We start from the raw sequence: 14,967 nt of genomic DNA, 5'->3' as shown, positions 1-14,967 counted from the left end.
GGAGGGGAGGAGGGGTGGAGGAATGTGTTGGCCTGGTGATGGGTATTAAAGAGGGCACGTATTGAATGGAGCACTGGGTGTTATGCACAGACAATGAATCATGGAACACTACATCAAAAACTAATGATGTAATGTATGGTGATTAACATAACATAATAAAAAAAGAATTAGAAAAAATAAGACTGTTCATGCTACGTTCTTTTTTGTTGTTTTAAAATAAATGACAATAAATCCAAAAAAAAAAAAAAAAGGTCAGGGGAAGAGAGATCTGGAACGCAATTGAGAAAGATTCATCTTCTTTTCCTTTTTCCCCCATGGTATCAATGCTGGAGGTAAGTATGCCTGAAATTTTGCATGACCGAACTCTAAAATTAAGTAGAGCTTGCTGGTATGCCGTCACTTCTAAAAAGAGAGAACAAAAATCCAACTTGAACTCTTCCTATTTGACTGAAAGTACACAATTTTCTGTGAGGATAAAATTGTAGAGAATTATGTCCAACTTATAATGAGGTAGTAATGTACATTAGCTTTTCTGTTTTGTTTTTTTTTTTAAGATTTAAAATGAGAGAGAAATGAGAGACGAACTCAGGGTGGCTATGAACCAATGCTTCTTTTCATTCTCACCGTATTTGCTTAGGAAACTAAAGTGTTAGACCTTCAAACTATGTCAGATTCACTCAAATAGGCATTTAGTAATTAGTTATATTTGCGTTATTAATTTAACATGAGATGATATGCTTATTTCCACTTTACAGTAAAACAACAGAACTTAATATTGCTGTTGATTTGTTCTCCTACAACCACCAAGTTAAGTACTCAGACTACATTTATTTCACATACAAGTTATTCACAGATGGCACTTATACAGCCAGAAAATGGATTCTAAATCCATGTTTGTTCTGCTGAGAAAAGCCCATTTGGTTTATTATTCCTGCGCACAGTTATTTGTGTTAAAGGAAAGGTGCATAAAGTTAAAAAAAGAAATCAAGTAAAACATTTGTCATCTCACACTCCCCTGTGTTGTTGAAAGCTAAAATTTTTAAGTCATGAAATCTGAGATCTTTCAGGAATTTTTGGGGGGAAAAGTGGGAAAATAGATGCATATTTTCTAAGAATTTAAATATATGGATTTGATGATGACACTGAAGCAAGAGACCCTGTTATTTTACCAGGTTTGAGTTGCAGCCAAAACTGGTTGATAGATCCTTTAGAAATTATCCATTATCATCAAAGTATCCATTTGATAGTTTACCTTTCCAAAAAATCCACTGCTGGTTTCTTCCTTTCAAAGGAACACTAAGCTTTTTGACATGAAACATTCTTTATATAGAAAACATCATTAGTGAAATCCTGGTGAGGAGCCATATGCCCCATATGTGGAATTTTCCATTTTATTCCCCATTTACTGGTAGGAAGTTCAGGTCTAATATTCTGAGGTACAACAATCCCTTTCATTAGAAGAGTAATGGACAAGCCGTTCAGGACTCTCCAATGGTAATTAACATCATATTTCTGTTTAGAAACTCATGTATGCCTCTGTTTCCCCCCACATTTAAAACAGGCAGATAATAAAGATGAGCAAAATATTTAGTTGATCACTATCCCAAGCTTCTAAGCCTATCTTTCTTCTAAAAGTAAATGATAACACCCACCCCAGTTCCCAACCCACTGGTAACCACTGTTATGTGTGTATGCTTCCAGAATTTTTTCTATATTTTTATTTATCTATAGAAATAAATATAATTTTCTATGCATTTTTATACATAAAAGATACCATGCATTAATGTAGTTCTAAATTTCCTCTTCATATGTTTAGATTGTCTCATTCTTTTAAACCGAGGTATGGAATTTCATAATGTGAATATACCTGAATTTATTTAGCAATTCTCCTATGAATAGACTTTTAAATTGCTTCCAATATTTTTCCATTAAATAAAAAAACAAAATTGCTTCAGTAAACATTCTGGTATGTGTCTCTTGTACATTTGTGGAAGCGGGATTTTCTGGCATAGATAATGAATGTGAAACTACTGTGTCATAGAAAATTAACATTTTAAATTTAATAGACATTGCCAATTTGCCGTCCAAGGTGATGATCCCACTTTACATCCCCTCAACCTGTGTTGGATTCTGCATCTCCCCGAGTGTGTATTTGTCAAAATTCTTGTTCTTCATGATCCACCTCAGAACTCACTTGCTCCATCAAATCTTTTTTGATTTTCATGACTAGTTATAATCTCTCCTTCTTCAGATTAACCTGAGTATTCCGTTCATTGTTTAAAATTGATGTATGATTAACATACAATGTTATATTAGTTTCATGTGTACAACATATTGATTTGGCAATTCTATACATTACTCGATGATAAGTGGGGTCACCATCTGTCACCATACATTATTACAATATTGACCATTTGTTCTTTCTTAACATCACCTTTCAGATTCTCTCTTTTTTAAAGATTTTATTTATTTATTTGAAGGGGGGAAGGGCAGAGGGAGAGAGAGAATCCTAAGGAGACTTCGCGCTGAGCATGGAGCCCAACGTGGGCCTCAATCTCACAACCCTGAGATCAAAACCCTGAGATTATGACCCGAGCTGAAATCAAGACTCCAATGCTTAACCTACTGAACCACCCATGCGCCCTGATTCTCTCTCCTTATGTAAGTTTGGGTACTTGTCCTGTGTCTTTGACTTGATGGTAAGTTCTTCAACGTAGTAAATAAGTCAACTTCAGCAGAGAGCACGTCCTTGTTATATATCAGGCATTCCAGAAATATTTAACTTTTGATTTTTTGAGGAATTTTATATCCTAGTACATAATAATTTTTTTTCACAGGAAACTAAATTTAAGACGTTTAAACAATTGAAAGCAAATTTTATGTTGGGAGGCTTATAGTTGAACCAAACCTGAAAAATGGGAATCTAGAATACAATTTTATTTTGTACCTGTCGACTTTATTCCTTCTTTGTTTGACATGAAAGAGTTTATAGAATTCATTTCAAAATGCCATATGAAAACTTCTTCTCCCAAATCATGGATATTTTTTAATTACCTTCAGGGGCTGCCTGCAGTGTCTGACCTAGAAAAGGCTCACTTGAAGTGCATCCAGCAGATGTACAAGCTGTAAGTGTGAAGCTGTAGTTGGTGTATGGCTGGAGACCTAGAAAGAATAAACAGGAAATAAAGTACATCTTAAGAGGATTATTTATTATCAATTCAGCACCGGAAGTAACATGCAGAGTTGTAGATATGATTTCCAAATTTTTAAAAAAGCAGAAAACACTCTTGAATGGAGATAGGAACTTCACAAGCAGCTTGGTATAAATAGAAACTTCATTTATCATTAATAAAGTAATAAATTCTCAGCCTTAGAAGAAATCTTAAAATTCATGCAATCCATCCACCCATCCATCTTTCTCCTGATTCTCTTGTACAAGAGGTCACGGAAAGACTGCCTTGCCTAGGCAATCAGAGTACTCATCTCTCAAAGAACCCGTTCCATCCTTAGAGAGCTCTAGAGTTCTCCTTATTTTGTTTGAAAGTCCTTCCTTATATTGTGGTGAATTCTTTCCATCACTTGCACCCCTAGGGACATATAAAACAAATCTAATTTCTTTTCCACATGACAGTTCTTCAAATATTTGTAGACAGTTATCAAATCCCCCCTGAGTCTTCTCTTCTCCAGGCTAACAATCTCAGTTTCTGCAACTGCTTCTTATATGACTGGGGGGGGCGGTTAAAAAGAAGGTTAGATTCGACATTTTTTTAGCCCCAAGCCATATTCAGCTTATATTCACACCAACCATTTCTTTTTTTAACTTTGCACTTCTTCTCCATATATGCCCATAGAGTACCATCTCACATTTAACTTCTGTAGTTTTTTGAGGGGTATGTTGGTTTTGTCTTTACACATTAATTAAACATAATTTGATGAAGGGATAGTGCTTATTGTATTCAGAATATGACACAGCCCAGTAACTGCTCAATAAGTTCTCAGGAAAAATAAGAATGGCAATCCATTTAGAGTAGAAGTTGTATGTGGTTAGACTTCACTACTCCATCGCCGGAGACCTTGGGTAAGTTACTTAGCTTCTCTTTGCCTTGATCTTCTGATCTATAAAAATGGGAAATATAGCAGCTAGCTTTTAAGGCTTTTGCAAAGATGAAATGGGTTACTTAGAGAAGTATTTTCTTTAAGCAGAAGCAACCTTAAAACTCAGCAGCATTCGACAAGGAGTCTACAGAGACTAACATTTTTTGCCTTGATTCTTGGGAAAATTCAAACAATGCCAAAGCTCAAAAATTTTCCTTTCCTTAAATAATAAGACTTAGTTTTTGTAAGATGGGTAGCCATGATCCCTTCTCACAAGCAGAATGAGAATAAAAATGTGATTTATTGAGTGTTTAAAAAAATAAATAATAAGACTTAGTCTATATGTTGAATAATTAGGCTGATAACATGGATCTAATAATTATTATATTAATTTTTCATGAATTCTGAACTACATTTTTACATATATTGTTCCTTTGGTGGCATGACTTTTTCCAGAGACATTCATGTATCACTCTGCGGCTTTCTGTAGATTTTTGCTCAAATGCTACATTTTAAAAGATTTTGACCACTCTATCTACACACTACACCCAGCACTTGTTATTCCCTCAAATCACTTTCTTATTCATAGCCCTCAACATTATCTGATGTTATATTATGTCTGTTTATTCATTGTTTGTCTCCCCCTCTAGGATGTAAGCTCTAAAAGAGCACTAAAGGATCTATATCTAAAAGATACCACTGTATCCTTCAAATAATGACAGGCACAAAGTAGGTGCTTATTAAATGAGTGAAAAAATTAATTAACTGGTTCATTTAGAATTAGAGTAGTAGTCTGGGTTCTCTGCTAAAGCAATAATGTTCTGCAGCTGGAGCTGCTTCAGGATTCGGCTTTAAAGCTCTTTGTGTTTCCTTATCAATTTAGTGATAAGATGCAGATACTTATTTGATTGTAATCTTCCATTTGGTGGCTATGGGGGATTTACATAATTTTGATATTTACCTGATTTATAGATAAGAAATATGATGAAAGATCTAAGCCATAGCCAAGCCATATATGTTTGATAAAAGCTTATGGGAAAATGCTAAAGATTATAAAATACAGAGCTCTAAAGAAAAAGGGACGAATCGTCTAAGAATGAAGGTCAGAGACTGCAGTGGCAGGCTGATTTAATCTGACAATGCTCCCCCTTTACTCTTGCCACTGAAAAAGGGGGTCTAGACCCTAGTAACACCATTTCATCTCAATAGCTTACTTTCTCACTTAGAATGTAAGCCCTTTGAGAGTAAGGTTTATGTCTTTGAGGGTTTTTTTTCCATCATTTTTTCCCTGTAGTGCCTATTGTAGGTGTTTGATGTTTGTTAAATACTGTTTAAAGAACACAAAGCCTGGGGCACCTGGGTGGCTCAGGTGTTAAGCGGCTGCCTTCAGCTCAGGTCATGAACTGGGGGGGTCCTGGGATCGAGCCTCGCATCGAGCTCCCTGCTCCGCGGGAAGCCTGCTTCTCCCTCTCCCACTCCCCCTGCCTGTTTCCTCTCTTGCTGTGTCTCTCTCTGTCAAAAAATAAATAAATAATAATAAAAAAAAGAACACAAAGCCCATACAAGTGCTCCATAAAGATGTCAGGCTATGACATGACGTCCAAAGTGTGATCTGACCAAACGGCCCTTCCTCATAATTCCATGGGTATCTCTGCCCACAACATTTATTCATTATGTAAGCAATTCTATTCTAGTTGCAGAACATTATTAAAATAATACAAGAATTAATGGAATATGTAAACAATAAATATTTTCTAGATTTTGTCTGAATGCCAGACCCTTAGGTCTGGTAAAAGTGAAACAATGCTTGATCTTTCTCTGGAATTTTCTTATCAAACAAAAACAAACAACCCCCCCCCCCAAATGAAGCCCAATTCTCCTCTTCATTTTGTGTTCTAACTAGTCTGATTCAGACAAGCGGTGACTATCAAAGAATATTTTAGGATGCATCTTAGAAAAAGTAGATAAGATTTGTCATCACAGAGGTGTTCTAAGGTTGATGAGAGGTTTGAGGGTGTTTGCAATGAAGATAGCGGCTAAAAAGAAAATTAATGTATATGAAAATAGAAGTTGTCCTTTCCTTACAAAATATTTCCGAAGCAAGTTGAGTGGTATCCATTTTATAGATAGCCCAGAACACTAGAAGACAGCTGTTTAGAAATGACACAACTGTGGAGTAACTAGCTCATTAGGAATTTTTGATAGATTAAGGAAGGTGTGCCAGAGGAGTCTGTTACAGGTGTTTAAATTGGATGGTGTGGGTTGGCCTTACAGAGCATGGGGCCAGGTCTAATGGAGGAATATGCATCTTTTGAAGCTACTAGAGTACCAGAATCAGGGAGGAAGGATGTAGAACTTAGTACTGGGTAGAGAGCCTCATTTGGGAAGCCAGGGGAATTCAAAGACATCACCAATCAAGAGGAATGGATGTGACAAGAATGGAAGAACAAGAAAGACAAGAGTGGCAGGCATGAGGCCTTAAGTGAAGGAGGGAAGGACAAATGGACTTAATCTAATTCATGGGCAGTTCGTCCTCAAGGACCGCGTCTGGCCCTGAAATATGGGTATGGTGGCCAATTTAAAGGGCCATATGTAACAAAGGTAGACGTATTCATCTCATTTCGACTCACATTTGCCAGTTTGTGTCATACAACTCCACATCTGCTATGTCGACCTTCCAGAGTCCACTCATACTTCCTTTTATATCAGAGCTCCAGTTTTCCTTGTGGAAGCCAGTCTTTTGGTTACTAACAGGCTTTATGTTTTGTTTAGGACAGACTCCACCTGGACTGACTACTGCTGGACACAGTTCCACATTCCCCTTGCAATGTTAGCTGATCAGGATTGAGTCTGTGACCTCACTTAGGCTAACGGAATGTAGGCCTTGAACATGAACTTCCATTCTTACTGCTGGTAGTTCTTTGTTCACCACATAGTGCCTGAGAATGGAGGACAACTCAGACGTAAAAAGAAATTGGGTCTTGGAAACATCTTAGCCTTGAGTCTACACCTGATTTTTTCAGTTGCATGAGCCAATCAACGTTCATTTGTTAAGCCTGCTTGAACTGAGTTTTCTGTAACTTACAGGAAAAAGATTTCTAAATAGGACTAATATCATAGTTATTGATAATGTCACATGCTGGCACACAAGTTTAGGTTCTTATATATTACACAAGGGGACCATAAGCAGCTGTTATTACCCTATGCATGTTAGAGATAGTTAAAAGATTCTGGGAGAGGTAATTAGCAACAGCATGAAAAGGTTTAGTGTAAAAGTGAAGAGGTTTCACCTTGAATATCACCAGGACAGGAATTATTATTCCTGCCTCACAGGTAAGAAAACTGAGGCTCAGAGAAGCAAATGTTCCATAGTGAATGAGTGATCAGATTGGGGTAGAGACAAATGCACAACTTTAACACCAAGCCCTGTGCCCTCCCATCACATAAGAGCTACATACAGCCAAGCACATTGAAATTTTTCAACAGCTCTGTACATTAATTAATTAAACATACATTATGAGAAATGGAGTTATTTTTTAAGGAAATTGATTACTAGATTACATAAAAACATAGTAGCTGAAATTTGTTGAACACCACCTGCAGGCCTTCTTCTGAGTGCTTCCTGGATATTAACATGGTCAAAACCCTCGCTAACTCCCTGAGGCACTGCAATTATCTGCTCATTTTATAGGTAAGGGAGCTAGAGTATAGACAGTTGGAGGAACTCATCTATTATCACAGAGATAAGCTTGGGCGGGGTCAGGATAGAAGTCTGGGCAGCTGGGCTGAGAAGTGTGGCCCAGAGCTTCTGAGACGTTGGAAAATGATGACATAGGTAGCTCAAAGCCCAATGAAATACATATATTTCACAGTATACATACACAATATATCTGTGTATCATCTATATCTATCTCCAAGTGGGAATATATATTTAAGTATTTCCATTTTGAATATTTCCACAATTCATGTACTGAAGCAGTATAGCCTTGCTGTTAGGAGAGAAGCATGTGAAGTTAGACTATTGTGGGTTCTAATCCCTTACCTACTTATTAACCACTGCCAGGGGTCAGCTTTCTGACCTCTAGGTACCTCAGTTTCCATATCTGTAAACTGTGGGCATGATGGTGTAGACTGCTTATTTGGGCTACAGACTAACTTGAGGGAACACAATATTTGAAACCATAATTGTCTACATCCTATTTCTTAGGTCTTGGATTTTTCATATTGTCAGAGGACTAAATTACTAACAGGCTTGGTTCAAATAATCTGTAAAGAAAGCATCAGCTGCCATCAGGTATACATGATTTACATGAACTGGATGACCTTTCATATATATGACTCTGTAAAACTCAATAAAATCAATGCATTTCAACTGGAATTTGTTGCCATTTTAAGTAAGTCTCTACTGGTGGTCTTTAAAATAAGATAAATATGAAATATTAGTAACAGGCATTGAAAAGAGCACACCAACTGAAAATGTCTCATGAATTGATCAGGACGAGAAGAGGGAAATAAAGAGATGTCTCAAAGGAACCATTCTGACTGTAACTTAATCCTGAAGTCCAAGAGCAGAAGGAGAAAAGAAAACATCATTCAAGTGCTCAGCACTGAATTAAAAGAGAAGGAGGTAGGAGTTGTAGAGCAGAGAAAGGCAAACGCATGGAGAAAAGCCAAGCATTTAATATTTCAGTGCAGTGGAGATTACGGTGGCTGCAAATTACCTGAATTTCTCTACAGGGAATCATGTTCTCTCTTAAAGGAAAGACGCATACTATAACCAAACTCTTGACAATTACACTTTCAAGTAACATTACATTCAAGAGTAAATGTGTGTTAAAAGGGATCACCTAAAGTCTGCCTATGAATCATAAGAATATGATTTGGAAAACAGAACCAATACCTATGTCAGTGTCAGTTACATTTGATATACGATATAAAGAACAGCTTGTTTCTAATTTTTAATCTCCAGATCAGATAGCAAGTGTTACTTCAGAGCATTCATCCAGCTATTCTATAATGTCATCTGCTATTTTCTAAAGAATTACCAAATAATCCTACAAAATATGTAATCCTGCAAGTTCCTCCATCAATTTGGTCAGTGATGAGTTTGAGGGCTGAGAGGCCTGGGTTACTTTCACAACTTTTCGGTAGGTGGTTATCAGATGTTGTACACCTTTTGGGCAAGAAACTGTCTCGGCACCAGTTCACCCAAACTGGGTGTTTGGCAGGGCCCCCCCTGAAACCACATGCAATCTTGCTGTTGTGAAACACCTCTTTCTGCCTTTATCTGCCTTGGATCTCACTAAGTGATGCCCTCCAGAGTGTCTGTGCTCTTGGAGATTCCTGGGAACTTCAGCTCCCACTGGCAGTGTTGGCTGATGTGGGTAGAATTATAGCAGGATTCTGCTTTAAATGAATAATTCTGTGTGAAAATCTGGATGTTCAAAACTGATACACTGAGATATTGTGGAATCACTTTAGAGACATCTAAGGTGCATTGACAGATGATTTGTTTTATGAAATTGGATTAAGAAATATTTCAGGAGCTCACATTGTTAAAGTCCCCTTCTCATGATAGTACCACCCACCCCAACCTCAGGAGCTATGCATCTCAGTAGTCAAGCCAAGTTCTTGCCTGTTTGTGAGCAGCATTTCCTGTATCAATGCTCATAGTATGAATTCAGTTGATAGCTCATCAACGGGACATCAAAACATCAAAACAAATGTGCTCTTGCATTGCAAGTGCCTGTAAGGTAACCTCATGACTTTTGCTTCTGACTACTTGCTACAAGCTGAATTGTTTCTTAATTCTATATTTTGTGTGCAATTCCAGACCCCCCTCCCCAATATCTTAGAAATCAGATTCATCCCCAGAGGCACTTCCCAGATAAGTTACTTCTTGGCCAACTCTCTTTCCAAATGCAAATCAACATTAAAACTATTATTAAGATAGTCCAAGAAAAGACCTTTGCTTTTGATTTTAGTAACATCCTTTTAAGAAATGTTTTTCTTCTCTGGAGTCTGGTGCTGTACTAGACCAAAGCCACCTTTACCCTACATTTTCAGGCAGAGTCTTCTCTAGAAACAAAATGAGGCATCAGGTGGCAGCCAAGTCTGATGCTGCTCAAAAGCTCAACAACAAGGACATATATTGCAGAGAGAGCGGGAGTTCTTTAGAGCTCTTGGGGCAAAACAGAAACAATTATTTCCTATGCAAAGAACTCAAAAATATCTGAAATTTCAGGGGAAACGTGTTTTCTTTAAATATTAGAATCCATGCGGCGGTTGACTGTAATTCTTCAGCTATAATATTCTATCTATAAGAACGTTTTTTAAAAGTATAAAACAGTGGATGATGCTATGCTATTCTTTATCTCTTTATTTTGCAAACAGCCAGGCGCAAAGTTTTCCTCAGCGTTGGAAAAATGAAAATAAAATGAATTGTTGTATCTATTTTGATAGGTCTGATGCTCGGCGGTCAGTAGTCAGGTAGCTGGAGCAAATGCAGTACAGAGCATTGCACGCAATGTTGAGACCACTGAAGGGAAGCTGCGGAAGCTGTTCTGAAGGCAGGATCGCTGTCCTACTTTTCTTCCTCTCTGTTTTAGTTAAAGAAATCGACTGCCCATAAATCCAGACTGCCAGAGATCAAGGCCGGCTCCATGGGCACGTGACCCAAGATCCCATGTGGAGGAGGGTCCTGTGCTTGATTCCGTGCTCTGTTTTCAAACATTCTTAATGATATTTTTTAAAAATACATTCTTTTCTAAAAAAAATTGTGTTAAGTTTTTAGTTCCTATACAGTTAACATACAGTGCCATATTCGTTTCGGGTGTGCAATATAGTGATTCAACAACTCTATGCATGACTCAGTGCTCATCATGGTAAGTGTGCTCTACTCTTAATCCCCTACACCCATTTCACCCATTCCTCCCCACTCTGGCAACCACCAGTTTGTTCTCTAGGGTTAAGGGTCTCTTCCTTGGTTTGTCTCTCTTTTTCCCCCCCTTTGTTCATTTGTTTTGTTTCTTAAATTCCACATATCAGTGAAATCATATGGTATTTGTCTTTGTCAGACTGAGTTATTTCACGTAGCATTGTGTTCTTTGGCTCCATCCACGTTGTTGCAAATGGCAAGATTTCATTTTTTGTGGCCGAATAATATTCCACTGTAAATATATATACCACATTTTTAAAAAGAATCCATTCATCTATTGATGGACACTTGGGTTGCTTCCATACTTTGACTATTGTAAATGCTGCTGCAATAAACACAGGGGTGCAAGTGTCCTTTTGAGTTAATGTTTTTTGTATTTTTGGGGGCAGATACCTAGTAGACCAATTACCAAATTATAGAGTAGCTCTATTTTTACCTATTTTGAGGAACCTTCAAAAGGCACCACTGCATTCCCACCAACAGTGCATGAGCATTCCTTTTTCTCCACATCCTCACCAACACTTGCTGTTTCTTGTGTTTTTTATTTTAGTCACTCTGACAGGCATGAGGTGACATCTCATTGTAGTTTTAATTTGCACTCCACTGATGATGAGAGATGTTAAGCATGTGTCTGTTGGCCATCTGTACATTTTCTTTGGAGAAATGTCTGTTCATGTCTTCTGCCCACCTTTTAATTGGATTATTTGTTTTTTGGATGTTGAGTTGTATCTAAATAATTTTTGAACAAAGGACTCCACATTCTCATTTTGCCCTGGACTCTGCAAATTATGCAGTCATTCCTGACTGAGATTTAGACGTATCTGATGGTGTGATTTTTGTATCCAATCAAAACAGAATAAAACCATTCAGATACTAGTTTACTATTCAATATCTACCCACTCAACAAATACTCTTGAATACTTAATATGTTAAGTACTCTGATATGTGCCTATCACAGTATAGATGATATGATGGCAAACAGGAGGCTAGTGTCTGTCCTTAAAAAGCTTCACCCATTAGCTGAGGAACAGAGACAAGAAGAAAGGATATTGCGATAAAGTATTGTAAGTGCCATGAGAGCTGAGAGCCAAGTGCCGGCTACTATGGGAGTACATAGCAGAATTATCTAAATATAAGATCCCCTTATAAAGAATTTCCACATTTTGATACTGATGGTCAAAGTGTATTCTTTTTTTTTTTTTTTCTTTTCTTCAAAAATGATGTGCAGGGTATCTGTTTCAGGACATTAGCAGTGCATGTCCGCTACAACCTGCATTGTTAGGGTGTGTGCTATTTCAGCACGGGAGCTCTTCACGAGCTTCTAAGAAAATGGAAAAGGAAGGCAAATTGTTCTCTCCTTGCAGACTTAATGCAGGTGGGTCTTCCTTTTCAAGGAAAATGCAATGATAAGCAACTTTTAATAAATTATTTTGAAAACACTTCTCCCAGAGTTAAGAGACACATAAGCCCTTATCAAATCTGCTGCTAAAGAGGACATGATTAATTCATTTTGTTCTCGGTGGCCCTAATTATTTAGTTAATCCTTTCTCCATCTCTTCTGCCCAGTACCCACACTAGGAGGCCCATATATGAAGCAGTGGTAACCCAAAGTGAAACAATGCCATAACTGACATCCCAAATGTTCTGCGCAGGGTGGTGGACCTGTTTAGTAATAAATGATATGAAAAGGTCTTTTATTGACAAGCTGCCATGTGCTGTTTGCACTAGCGGATATGAGAAGATGCTGGCTGTTTCCCCTTCGTCCCCATGGTATTCAGCTCAGTGAGATAGCAGAAAATGCTTCAGTTTACTTAAAGCATTGATAACACCTCTAAATAATTAACTGAGGACTTCCTGTCTTCAATTACTTAATGCTTTTTTTTAACATCTTGAGAGGATTATAAGCAATTTATGGATTTCACATGATGAGTGCATTTGCCACTATTCCCACAAAGCATTTATGGGATCATGTTTCTAAAGCTTTGAGGTAATTAAAAATAAGCATGGAGACAATGGGGCTGAGGCAAGGTGCTCGCGTTCCCTTCTGTCATTTCTAAGGACCTCGATTTTCAGGCTCCAGGATGACTAGTGCTACAGCTTCATTAGCGTTTGACTGTTAACTTAGGGAATGCCAAGGTTTTGGAAATGATGTGAAAATCAAAACATTTATCCCAGAGGGTACAGACAGTTCTTTGATCAAACACTTGAGATGCAATGTAAAATAAATTTGGTTGTTTTTCTTCATTCCATGAACTCAGTAAAATAGTCATTCATATCATAAAATACTTCCATAGAGAATTTGGTCAGTCAGAGAACTATGGAAATGAAGTTTTCCCAGCAGATAAGGTATGTGAACAGTATGTAGATCTCAGGTTTTAGATGAGCTGATGCTTAGCACCATTGCATCCGGTAGGAACTGCATATAGGAGGCTCTACTTGGTGAGGTTTTGCTGAATGAGAGTTTACTTCTTCATTCAACAAGGATATTTCTCTTTAGGGCTGTCTTGCCCAAGTGAAGTACTATCTAAATCTATTTAAAATGGTACAGAAGGGGGGCGCCTGGGTGGCTCAGTTGGTTAAGTGACTGCCTTCGGCTCAGGTCATGATCCCGGGGTCCTGGGATCAAGCCCCATGTCGGGCTCCCTTGCTCAGCGGGGAGTCTGCTTCTCCCTGTCCCTCTGCCCCTCCCCCTGCTTGTGCTCACTTGTGCTCTCTCTCTCTCAAATAAATAAATAAAATCTTTAAAAAAAATAAAATAAAATGGTACCGAAGGATGAGCCAAATGAATTCTAAAGGCATCTTTTCATTTTATGATCTTATAAAAAGTAAAAGCATATAGAAAAACTTTAAAATATTTATCCTAATAAAAGAGAACTCCTGGCATCAAGTGATGAGTGTGAAATCCTCTCTGACATGAAAATATTCATTTAAAAATGACAATGAGAGGAAGAACAGGCGGAATAAAGGTGTTTTAAAGAAAAATCTTTCCAATTATTTTATAATTAATGAGGCTATCAATCCTGTTGGTTTGAACATTACATTTGAATTTAGTCTGTTGGCATGTAAATGCCAGTTTTAAAAAAATGCAACAAGAACAGCTCACACAGTGCAAAGCCCATGTTGGCCAAGTAGACAGATACTGTAAGGAAAACATTCATATCACCGTATCCCAGTTTTTTGTGAAACCTTTACTGATAGAAAATCTAAATGTGCCTTAACTTGGCTTTCAAAACTCTGCAATTGATATTCCATTTTCCACTCCAAGTCATTCTTTTGATTCCCGCCCCCCCCCACCCCAATGCATTCTTTAGTTCTGCTGTGGCATCAGTTACGCTGTATTTGCAATTAGTTCTTAACTTGTCAGTGTTCCCAGCACTGGGAGTTTCTTGAGAGCAACAATCTTGTTTTAGAGCACTTAGTGTACTCTCTAGAACACAGCAAGCAGGAAACATTGTTTTGTTGTTGTTTTTTTTTTTTGAATGAAACAGTATTCTGATGCCTTGGGCACCGGAGCGTGTCACTTTCCTTCTTCATCTTTTAAATGTGGATATTAAAAACATCCCTCACTTCTAGGGATGTGATGAGAACCAAATGCAAATAGTTCTTTAAAATTATAAAGCACAATATAAATGTAAAGATTTATTATGTAAAACAACAGCATTTCAACTATTTGTGATCATTTTCACTGGCAGTGAAATAAGATCTAAGAAATAAATTTTTCTAATTTGAATTGATGAGGGCTTTTTCCATCTCCATTATCATTGATTTAGCTCAGGATCTTCAGTTAAGGAATGCAATGTGCTGGTCTGCAAATATTTATGAAGCACCTTCTGCAGGCTTCAGGCACTTCCTGAAAACAGTGGACATCTGTCAATGAATGCCTGCTTGTGTGTCAGGGAATCGTAGAATTAAGAACAAATCACGATGAATTGATT

The 14,967-nt window shown here is 37.5% G+C and overlaps 1 protein-coding gene across 1 annotated transcript in view; it reads right to left on the bottom strand.

Moving 5' to 3' along the window:
• USH2A (usherin) overlaps window positions 1-14,967 on the bottom strand; it is a 707,317-nt gene that overhangs the window by 121,338 nt on the left and 571,012 nt on the right. The window contains exon 46 of the mRNA XM_025892244.1: window positions 3,055-3,162. Within this exon, the coding sequence (XP_025748029.1) occupies window positions 3,055-3,162 (108 nt within the window). The remainder of the gene's footprint in view (window positions 1-3,054; window positions 3,163-14,967) is intronic.

The sequence above is a fragment of the Callorhinus ursinus genome, unplaced genomic scaffold, assembly GCF_003265705.2.
Source record: "Callorhinus ursinus isolate GAN/ISIS: 27379988/994484 unplaced genomic scaffold, GSC_fseal_2.0 scaffold54, whole genome shotgun sequence".
Lineage (NCBI taxonomy): Eukaryota > Metazoa > Chordata > Mammalia > Carnivora > Otariidae > Callorhinus > Callorhinus ursinus.
Note: the sequence above shows the minus strand (reverse complement) of the source record. Positions and strands in the feature narration are given on the sequence as shown.